The sequence below is a fragment of the Nycticebus coucang genome, chromosome 12 (assembly GCF_027406575.1).
Source record: "Nycticebus coucang isolate mNycCou1 chromosome 12, mNycCou1.pri, whole genome shotgun sequence".
NCBI classification, from domain to species: Eukaryota; Metazoa; Chordata; class Mammalia; order Primates; family Lorisidae; genus Nycticebus; species Nycticebus coucang.
In genome coordinates this window covers 69452530-69463985 of record NC_069791.1, presented here as the reverse complement: position 1 = coordinate 69463985, position 11456 = coordinate 69452530, and the positions used below count along the sequence as shown (strand labels likewise).

Here is an 11456-nt window from a genome sequence, read left to right as displayed (position 1 = left end):
ATCTACTGACGACTTCCGCTCTAGAGGGATCTCTTCGGGATGAGGTCCTAACGGGGCCACGCCCTGCCCGCGCAGAGATTGCGTCATCTTATGTGCCCTTAGCGCTGCCTGTATAGAATTCTAGAGTCACTGTTGCCCTTTGCCCTCACTTCCCAGGGGGTGGCCGGCTAGGCCACGCGTCTCGCCGGATGCGGAGGCTGGAGACGCTGTTGCCCGGCAGCGTGCGGGCGAGCCTGGATTCAGGCGACGCGTAGGGCAGCCCTGCTTCGTGCGCCGACCTCCCTGAGGTTTTGGTCCTTGCGGTGGGGCGGCGGCGGCGGCGGCGGCGCTGCGCCGCCCGGCCGGGATTAGACCGGGCGGAAGAAGTCGTGCCCAAGGTATTTCCGGTTCCGGTGTCATTTCGAGGCGCCGCCGCCGCAGCTGCCGGAGCCGAGATGCCTAAAGGAGGTGAGGGGCGGGTGCGCGTGGCCCATGGGCCTCGAGGGCAGGCCCAGGTCCGGCTCCTGCTGTTCCCTCAGTCCGTGGGCGTCTCAGAAAGTAGTGTCTAGGGAAGCCTTCCGCATCAGCTGAGGGCCAGGCCTGGGCCTCGACGCCCAATTGTCACGATGGGGAGAATGAGGACCACGGTGGCCTAGAGTAACTCCCTCGGTGGGCTGAGGCGTTTCGGAGGCTCTGGATCCTCGCCAGCGCGGAGGTCCGGATCGGGGGCGCCCTTCTCTAGGCCTGAGGGGTCTGGAGTTTATTCCACTTCTAGGCTGATTGGGGACTGAGTCACCGCGTCCCGCGCTTGTAGTGGGGCCGTGTGCCTCGCGTAAAACGTGGGCCCTCTCCACCTCCGACTCAGGCAGACCGGCCAGATAATACTTAACATGATGCTCATGAGCCTTCTAGACTTGCTTTTGACTCTCTTATTCAGTAGCGGCTCAGTGTGTGCCTTTGATCAGTCGCTTAACCTGCTTGTGTCTCAATTTTCCTATCTGTAAATGGGACTAATGATGGTACCTACCTCATAGTATTGATGCGTGGTTTAAACTAGGTAATCCACGTGGAGTGCGGAATACAGTGTCCAGCAAACATTAACTATTTGTAAGACTTTGCCAGCTCTTAGCCAAGAAAGTCAAAGGCTTTCCAGTACATTGTAGTATGTTCTCTGTCCTCTTACCTCCTTTAAAGTCAGTAGTCCTCAATTTGAATCCCAACTATGTCACTCTAATTCTGTGGTCTTACACAAGTTATTTAATCTTCTCTGGCCTATTTTCCTCATCTGAAACAGCAGGCTAAGAATTTGTAGCTGGTGAGTTGAGGATAGGGGTGGTAAAATGATAGAGCACGCAAAGTACCTGGCTAGCTTCTGGCACAGAACAGATTCAGTTAATATTGGTAGCTCTTTGTATTATGTGGTTAATGCGCTCAGCCCACAGGAACATTTGCCTGGAGCTTTTTCAAACCTAAATCACTTCCTGACTCCAGAGATACTGGGCTTTACAGAGCTAAATCTGTTTAAACCTGCCTCACTACTGATCTATTCTGTGTCCGGAATAGCCATGTCTCCTCTATTGTTCTCTAGTCTTTCTTCTGGAAAAGGGGGTTGCTGAATGAGTCATCCTGTCTCCAAACTCTTATTTAATGGATACTTTGGGTCAAGGTTAGAGGTTACAATTAGAAAACCTTAAATACGAATTCATGGCTAAATGGTCTTTTGGCTTGTGAAAAGCTTTGTGCACACACCAGGTTTAGGTTTTCTTTAGGATTAATTTGTTTGGAAAGCACCAGGAAATTAAAATTTCCCAAGAGCAAAGACCAACTCTTGTTTTCATGATGTTAATTGTGAAGTATTTTTAAAATCTTGAAGTGCATATTTATTATAAAAGATACTGTAGACCAAGCTAAGGTCAGTATAGAGCCCGAGGTAATTGGCTTTGAGTTGTTATTATTGCCCTGGAATAATAAGTGAGCAAGAAAGGGTGTTGTTTTAATAGCAACCTTGATCTCTCACAATAAAACTTTCATGAGTCTTGCCTTAGCCACCCCTGGGAACCTGGGTAGTCATTAAGATGTTGGTATGGTCTGTAGCAGCCCAATTACTCAGCTGCCTGTTAAACTAGGCGAGGCCAGGATCTCTGCTACTGTCTCTGGAGTCTGGGGCAGCTTAGGCTAATTACAGTCTGCTCCACAGTGAGGGGCTCTCTGGAAATCCAGTGGGCCTTAGCTTTCAGGAGATGTCCTGAGTGGGAGTTGAAGCCACAGCCAGCCCTGTGCATACTCCAGAATTAACAGAGGGAATGCCACTGGCTGATGGCTTTAGCAGGGGTCAGTCTTGAGCTTCGTGGCTTAAGAGGGTCAGACTATAGAACTGATATTTTTAGACGAACTTAAATTGCTAGTCACATTTTTAATTCTTAGACTGTAGGGAGATTTGTTCTCAACTTTTTTTATATTCATAATGTATACTTTTTAAAATTAATTTTTATTAAGTCGTAACTGTATATGTTTATGGGGTACAATGTGATGATATACAATGTGGAATGCTTAAATCAAACTAATTAACATAACTTTCACCTCATTTTGTGGTACATTTATAACATACTCTTAGTTGTTTTGAAATGTACCCTTGCATTGTGTATATTAGATGAGATCCCGCCAATCCCCCTGTATTTGGTGTGTTCTCAACCAACTTTACTAACTTTAAGTCATTTCTTAACTTCAAGCACAAAGTTTTTGCCTATAGGTTTTGAGGTTTTTTTCCTTAAGATTTTCTTTCTACCATACCACTAAGATGAACAGATTGTATTTCTGATACCTGCAGTAAATTATATGGCCAGTAGTGTTTTGTTGTTGTTGTTTTCCGACCAAGTACTATACTAGAGAGAAAAGTAAAATCTTAACAAACATTTTTGTGCTGCTTATCCAGTGCCAGGCCCTGTTCGTACAGCTTTATGTACATTAGCTAATCTGTCTTCATGACAGCACTGTGAGATAGGGACACAGATGAGGAAACTGAGACTCTGACATATTAAATACCTACCCAGAGTCACAAAGCTAGTAAGCATAGAGCTGAGATTTGAATCCATGGATTTATGGATTCAAATTGTGAATCTTCTGAATTGTGAATCACAATTCTTCTCCATTGTGCTTTGATCTTGAGTCGCCTTCTCTACACAATAGGACCAATAATAACTTGCACCCTAGGTTTATTCTGAGGATCAAATGAGCCCATGGCTATGATAGAACATTACAAATAAAAAGCCTTATCACAACAGCAGGGGTGTAAGTGCTACATTTTTTTGTAGTTGCATCTGAGTTCGCTCTGCTTGGATTCTAAGGGACCAGGGGATTTAGCTAGACACTCTGTGGTTCTTATTATCTCAGTTCTTATTTGTGAGAACCTGCACCCAGCATGTGTTTTGGTGGTGCAGCAGATAAACATAGATTGTTTCTTGTGTCCCTTTGAACTCATGGTGGGTAAGTTTGGGTGGTGGTTGGTGAGGGGTAGGTGAGGTCTCTCTGCCTTCTGATAAGAACATCCCAAGCAGGACACAATTCTCTGGGGGTCAGGGGAGCTGAGGCAGCTGCTTCCTTCTCTTCCTAAACTGCAATCTTTATTCAGGGAGAAAGGGAGGCCACAAGGGCCGGGCAAGGCAGTACACAAGCCCTGAGGAGATTGACGCACAGCTCCAGGCTGAAAAGCAAAAAGCCAGGGTGAGTATATGCCTGTCCAGGCCATTCCAGTGGCCCTGGGTGGGGTCCTGTCCCTCTGGCTCACTGAGAGGCCAGGCAGACTACCTAGTCACAGGGACAAGCCAGGCATGTAGGTGTGGAGAGAGCAGTGAGTGAGTCCCAGATCAAGCAGTGACTGTCAGATTGAGGGGGTACTTCTGACTGGCTCTATTAGAAGGAACTATGTTCACTTAGCAGTGGTAGCCGTGGGTCTGCGTTCTTGGTCCTGTGTGCTTGCCTTCCAGAGGCTTTCCCTCCACCCTTCTCTGTCCATTCGCTGCTCGAGCTCCCAGGACCCCCCACTTGTCTGCTGCAGCCATTCAGGACTGCTTACCAGACTACACACACATGTCCTGCCTTCCTACACCCCCAGCAGCAAAATGCCAGTCATTCCTTGAGACCTTGTTCAGCCTCCCCTCCCATGACTCATGGTGGGTCACCTCCCCACCCTCTCCAGTCAAAGCTGACTTAATAGTTCCCTATCCTCTGTTCTTGTGGCACTCTGTCCAGGCTACTGTTAGGAAGTAGATAATGTTTCCATCATTGTTGGTGTCTGCCTTCCCTACTACCTCATTAGATCTGTGCCTGGATTAAGGGCCCAAGAGAACACAGGGCCAGATGAGTGCACAGTTGTCAGTACCCCGGGAACCCCGAGAAGGGAGAGGCCCCCTAGCTGGGGGGTCTGAGAGGCCTCCTGGAGAAGCTGGCAGTCAATCAGGATCTTGGAGAATGTATAGACAAGTGCTAAGAGGGGAAGGAAAGACGTAAGTTTTTTATAAAGGAAGTTTTTGATGGGAAGGCAAGAAAGACAGAGGGAAGTAGTCTGCCGAAGTGCTGTCTTGGAAGGCTGGTGCAGCAGGACACATATGGGTGGGTCAGGTTGGCTGGCCTGCTGTGGAACACAAGAGTACTTGGCTGGGAATGCCAGTATGATTTGGCAGCTGGACATGACAGGTGGGGGAACAGAACAGGACTGATTTTCAACCCCATGATTAGCTTCTCATGCAGGCTGCCTGAGCTCACTGGGCTAGGAAGGGGGAGTAGGTCTTTTTGTGGCTATATGAGGCTAGACGGTGGGAATGGCCTCCAGGCCATGATATTGAGTGGATAGGCTGCCCATCTCTAATCCAGGTCACCCCTCCTGGGGCTAAGATCACAGAGAGTAGGACCTTTGTCATTCTTGTTTTCAGCCTCCCATAGGCTTGATTTCTCTAGGTCACTGTCTCAGGGTGGTGGGGGGTCACAGTCTTGGGGGTTTGTTTTGCATTTTTGATCCTGCAGGTTGTCCATTTCTGAAACAGGAAGAAGAGGAACAAGGAGAAGAAGGTGGAGATGGGGCTGCAGGAGACCCCAAAAAGGAGAAGAAATCTCTAGACTCAGATGAGAGTGAGGATGAAGAAGATGACTACCAGGTACTATGTCTGTTGGGAACCCAGGGCCTTGATTTATTCATTCAGCAAACATTTATTGAGTGCCTGCTTATTACCAGTCCCAGTGATGGATACAAAATCCTTGCTCTTAAGGGTTTCATTCAAATGCGGAGATAGAGTCAATAAGGAAGTAAATGAACAGTATAATTTCAGGTAGTGATGATTGTTATGAATAGAACAGACTTGTCCTTGAGGGTACTTGAAGTCATGTTGTGGTGATAAGGTAACTTACAAACTGAGGGTGGAAAAACAAGATGCAACCAGCAATGTGACACTGGCATGCAGAGTTGATGAGGCAATAGATTAGCACAAGCAAAAGCCCTGGGGTCAGAAGAAACTTGGCATGTTCAAGGAACAGAATGAGGCCAGTGGGCTGTGATCAGAGGATGAGGAGTAGAGTGGTTTGAGAGTGGAGTGGTTTGTGTTCTTGTGACCAAGTCCAATTCCTACCTATCTCAGATGACAAACTAGAAGTATAACATTTGAGTAAGCCACTGGAGGGAGGAAGGTTGGCAAGGGCTGTTTCCACATGGCTGTGGAAGGGGCTGGGGTTTCATTATGATGGGTAGGGGCCAGCTGGTGAAAGCTTTGCAAAGGGAAAGAAATGACCAGATTTGCTTTTAAAAGATTATTTTGGCTTCTCTGTGAAAGTGAATTGTAGAATGTTAAGGGTAGAAGCAGGGAAGTGGCAGCAGGCGTCCAGATCAGAAATTGTGGCTTATCCTAGTGTGGCATCAATGGCAATGGAGAAGAGTGGACAGATTCAAGCTGTATTCCTCAAATCCTTGAGGAATCAAAGGTTTGCTTAGGATTAAGAGGAGGATCAGATAGGGTGAGGGGTGAATCTTAAGTTCTATCTTAGACACATTAACTTTACAGGTGTCAGAGTGGAGGCATAAACATATATAGGCCTGTGGAGTGGAAGATGTCTCCCTGGTCACTTAAGGAGAACAGGAGGAACCTTGACCAGACCAGTTACATACAGAACTTGTGTTCTCCTTTCTTCCTGAACTTTCCCAGGGGAGGAGGAAGGTATGGGCCCCAGATTCATGGGCTTGTTCCTAAAACCTATAGACTTTGTGATCCAGTGGCTTACTCAAATGTTATACTTCTAGTTTGTCATCTGAGATAGGTAGGAATTGGACTTGGTCACAAGAACACACATCCTTGGTCCACTGTACCCAGGGGAATCCAGTATGTACCTGTGTCATGGAAAAAAAATCAGGCACAGAATTCTATGGAAAACTTGCTCTTGGATGCTGAGCTTGAAGTAGGGGAGTAGTACTCTGAGTACCCATGAGTTGGGCTAGAGCTCATGCTTTCTATTTCCTGGTTGACTTTGGGCAAGTTATTTAACCCTAAGCAATCATTCTGTATGTAGTCTCTGATTCTGGGATAATAATCCTTGGTTGCTGAGGCTTGGCATGGGTTGGGCTCTTAATGCATACACTCATTTTCCTTGCCCCTCCCAGGCTGGTGAAGATAGTCCTGAGAGCTGTCTCCACTATGAGATGGGCCAAGTACCATGTGGGCTGGGGGTAGAACAGGAGTTTGTCCCCATCCAGATGGGCTGTTGGGAGATGGAGGGAATGGCCTTCAGGGGCTCTGTAGGGCCTGAATGTCTCCAACAGCCAGCTTCTTGCCCTGTTCCAGCAAAAGCGCAAAGGTGTGGAAGGGCTCATCGACATTGAGAACCCCAACCGGGTGGCACAGACAACCAAAAAGGTCACACAACTGGATCTGGATGGGCCAAAGGAGCTTTCAAGGAGGGAACGGTAATGTCACTGGCTGGGCTGTGTAACCGGGGTGCACAAGCTAGGGTGCCCAGTTCTCAACCCTGGCTGGGTGGGGTTACCAGCTATGTTTATTCCTGTTTCATCTCATTCCCCAGAGACTTTATAGTACCTTTTAAAAAGAACACATAGAATTTGTTTTCACCAATAGATGTACTTCAAGGAAAGTAGAGCAGCAGATGCAGACCTGAGCATTGCACTTGAAGTAATGGCCCAGGGATACAGAGACTTGCCTTTCATTCCCTTCTTTCAGAGCACCACACCTTGAGGAGACTGCCCTTATCCAGCCCACTCTGACCATTCCTGACCTGCACTACCTGTAGTGATCATTGCCGTGGAAATTGGGAAGGGACTGGGGGCTGGTGCTAGCCAGAAAGCAGCCCAGCTTGGTGCAGACAGGGTCTGCAGAGGTCATCTGCCTCTGTAAGTCCCATGTGAAAAGGGAACTGCAAATGTCTTCCTCGAGTTGAGGATCAAAATAAAGTATTGAAGTCCTTAACCAGCCCTGACTTCCAGTGACCACAAGGTCACCTCCAGGGCCTTACCTTTGAAGAGGTTGAAGCCTGCTGGGGAAAGCAGCCCTGGTTTCTCTCAGGCCCCAATGCTGGGATTTCAGTGTGTCTTCCTGTTCTGATACATGGTAGCTGAGGGGTATGTCTATGAAAGTGTCACAGGGAAGGTCTGTTAGCTTGGGGTGTGATTGGAGGTTGCTAAGGACTCTCCTCCTTCAGTAGCTTCCTTCTCAGACCTGACTTCCCAGAAATGCAACAGCCTGCTGCAAGGGCTCTGGTGTCCACTCACATTCTGCTACTTTGCAGCTATGCAGCCCTGGGCAAATCATTGCCTTTTCTGGGCTGCAGTATCCTTACCAGTGAAAGGACAATTCTGTTGCTACCCCTGCCCTGTGGAACTGCTGTGATGATAACCATGTGAAGGCCAGCACCCTGCCTAGCCCTTCACTGGGGGGCCCCACAGAGCTGCTTATCATTTCCAAGGGCCCAGCTTAGAGGCTTCTGATTGTGGCACGTCCCTTCTGTGTTACCTCTTTATTTCAGTAGCAGGTGTCTTGTCCATTCTCCTGGGTGAGAAGCTCATCCTGCTCCCAGTGACTGAGTTTTTCTCTCTCCCCTCTAGCCAGGTCCCTGGGCCTAGTGTCTCATTACTCTTAGCTCTGTACTTCTGAAGGCCTCTGACCTCCTTCCAGGCAGGGCTCTCCCCTCCTCAAGCACTCAGGAACCCAGCACAAAAGAGATCCTTCAACTTTACACCCTGGATGGTATTCACTCCAATTTAGAATCTCAGAAGTGGTTGATCTTTTGAGAAGATCTGCAAAGGGAAAACTAGTGATCTTCACTACCCTCTTAACCTAGCTGGTTGATTAATGACACCTCTGTCCCATGGGAGTCCAGCTTTTACTCCAACACCCCTATTGATGGGGATTCACCCCCTTGGGAGCCAGCCTCTGACATGTCTGAGCTGCTCTGCGAATGGTGACCTGAGAGATGATAGGTCTGTTTTCCATCATTGCCTTCATTCCATGCATGCCCTGTGGCTACTTCTTCCACTTCATTCCTTATGGGATGTGGGTTGCAGTCTTTCTTCCTCCTGGTCAACTTCCAGAAACCCAGTTCACTTGGTTTTCTCACTTTGGTCACCAGACCCTAATAATAAAGCCCTCAAGCATCCTCCCACCCTCCCCCAGTTATTGTCCACTCTCCTGGTAAGGCTTCCTCATGGGCGTAGGTGTTTTCCATCTCAGCCCATTCCTTCTTTTTGCTTGTTAGGTGAGTGTCCATCGAGCAGGGGCACAAAGAGCCAGGGCCCCTCCCTCAGCCAGAGCACCCTCTTGTACCTTGGCTCTAGGCCCAAGTACTTGGCCTTTATTCTCAGCCTCATGTCCAGCTTGGCTAACTGGGGGGGTGGGGGGGAAATGCCCCCTCTGACACCTTCTTATCTGAACAGAGAAGAAATTGAGAAGCAGAAAGCAAAAGAACGTTACATGAAGATGCATTTAGCTGGGAAGACAGAGCAAGCCAAGGCTGACCTTGCCCGGCTGGCAATCATCCGGAAACAGCGGGAGGAAGCTGCCAGGAAGAAAGAAGAGGAAAGGAAAGGTAAATCCTGGACTATTGCACGGCAGCTGCCTGACCTGGGCAAGTCCCCCAAACCCTGCCTGAACTTGTGTTCTTGTCTGTGAGGTGAAGATGGAGTCAGGAGTGATAGCTGACTCAGTAGAGGCCCTATCCCACATGTGCCCTCTACCTCTGGCTGGGAGGGCCCATTGGTGTCATGGAGTCAGATATGGGTTGGAATCTCATCAGAGCACTGTCCATAGTAGAACAGCTATTGTCTGCCATCAGTGGGAGGCCTCTGGAAGCTGTTCCTCTTAATATAGACCTTTGAGGCTAGAAGGTCCCTCTGAGGTCTTTGGTGCCTTGGGAAGCCAGGAGAGCTGTGTGGGGTCACAATTTTACATCTGAGAGCCTTTGGGGTGCGGGGGTTGGATACATAACAGTACAAACCTGCATGTAATGTGGCCCAAACATCCCTCTTCCCTGTTCCCTCTCTCAGGCAGACCAAAGATTTTAGGGGATTTCTCTAGGCTAGGGTGGCTATGGGGAGTTGGTCCAGCTTATAGGAGCATTTGACTCCTATAAACCTCTCAGGGGTCTGTGAGAGCCCTTAAAAATCTTGCTGTACTGCCTTATTAAGTCAAGAGGAAACTGGGGCCTAGAAAGGGGAAATCAGATTGTTCAGGGGCACTGTCATCCCCACTGGAAATCTAGTTATCCCAACTCACTGTTCATCTCTGTTTCACAAAACCCGAGCAGGAAAGGAATTCATGTGAAACTATTTGAACATTATTGATTTTAGATTTAGGGAATTATAGGATTTTATTGAGAAGGTAGGATGAAGAGAAGTTTCCATCTGTTTACTAGACTGCATGTTGGTGGGCCCGTGTGGAGGGGGCAGCCACTGGATTATGCCAGGAATGTCTGGGTACCTGACATCTGTCAGCCTCAGCAGAAATCCTCTCCTGCGGGAGTTGTCAGTTTCAGCCCTTGTTCGTGGGTCTCTTCTTTGTGTGCCTTCTCAACAAGTTGCACAAAATGTTTTCTGAAGATGTAAATTTTCTATTCCTGTCTGTGTGTGTGTGTGTGTGGGGGGGGTTGTTTTACTTCGTTCTAACGCTTACCCTTCCCTTCCAACCCCTCAGCAAAAGATGACGCCACACTGTCAGGAAAACGAATGCAGTCGCTCTCCCTGAATAAATAAGCGTGACCTGTGGGAAGAGATGCCAGGAAACTGGGCCGCGCCACCAGGACCTCTGCTGTGTCTCGCTCACCCTGTGCCCTGGTGCCGCTGCAGCAGCCCCTCATGGCCAGGAGCCCCCACAGCCTGAGGTCTCCTCTTCATCTTGGCACAGAAATTGGAGGGATGTTGGGGGGGGCTGGGGGAGGGGCAGCTGCTATCTTTGAGACAGAAAGATGCAGGACAGCATTTTATATGTAACCATTTGAATGTTTTCGCTGTTTTAGAATTCAGAACCCTTGTTGGGTGCCTGGGAGGTGGGGTAAGAAGAGCTTCCATTTGTCTGGTAGATTGCACGTTAGTGGGTGGTTGTGCCAGGAGGTAGCTGCTGACAAGTTGTGACAACCAGCCCATATATGTGGCCTGGGTGCTCTTTCAGAGAGGGGCTGTAATATGGGAGTCCACACCCTGGGTCCCTGAGGGTAAAGGCTTGTCCCTGGCCTGTCCCTTGTGTCTGAGGCTGCTTCTCTCTGCCCTTCCCCATCCTATTCCCACCTCCTTGGCCAGGGTGTGGGCCCATTTTTAACTGTACCCATCGATCATTTCAAGAACCTCTGTTGACTGTGCAGCACCCAGGCAAAACATGCTCCACAAATTCAACTTGTATATTTGGCAGATTAAACATTATTGTAATCTTTGGTTTGTAATCCATCCTTTGGCTTATTTGCCTAAGCTGTTTTTAGCCAGCAAGTCATGGATGGTGGCACTTAGGTCCACCTGGGAAGGTTTAGGGCATGCTACCAGCTGGGCGGGACTTCTATCTGGCAGCACCAATTAGAGTGCTGAGACCCCAGGATCAGAGCAGTCATGGACCACTCCAGCCTTCAGCAGGCTGAAGCAGCACCAGGAGTCCCCCAGGGGTAACAGCCTTAGGAGCAATACCCCACTAACTGCCCAAGATTTTTTTTTTTTTGAGGTGGAGTCTCACTATGTCTCCTTGGGTAGAGGAGTCACAGCTGTGGAGTCACAGCTCACAGCAACCTCAAACTCTTAAGCTAGTAATTCTCTTGACTCAGCCTCCCGAGTAGTTGGGACTACAGGTACCCACCATAACACCCAGCTATTGTTTGGATGCTGTTGTCATTGTTTAGCAGACCCAGGCTGAGCTTGAACCCGTCAGCTTGTGTATGTGGCTGGCGTCCTACTCACTGAACTACAGGAGCCAAGCCAGCTGCCCAAGATTTTAATTCTCTTTTAATCCTCG

The 11456-nt window shown here is 48.6% G+C and overlaps 1 protein-coding gene across 1 annotated transcript; it reads left to right on the top strand.

The window, feature by feature from the left end:
• Positions 1–300: 300 nt before the first annotated feature.
• PDAP1 (PDGFA associated protein 1) lies at positions 301–10891 on the top strand. Its single transcript, XM_053556501.1, has 6 exons — positions 301–447; positions 3608–3699; positions 5019–5129; positions 6801–6922; positions 8903–9054; positions 10158–10891. Exons 1-6 carry the CDS (start codon positions 435–437, stop codon positions 10214–10216), a joined length of 549 nt encoding a protein of 182 aa, XP_053412476.1. The 5' UTR covers positions 301–434; the 3' UTR covers positions 10217–10891.
• The last annotated feature ends 565 nt before the right edge of the window (positions 10892–11456 follow it).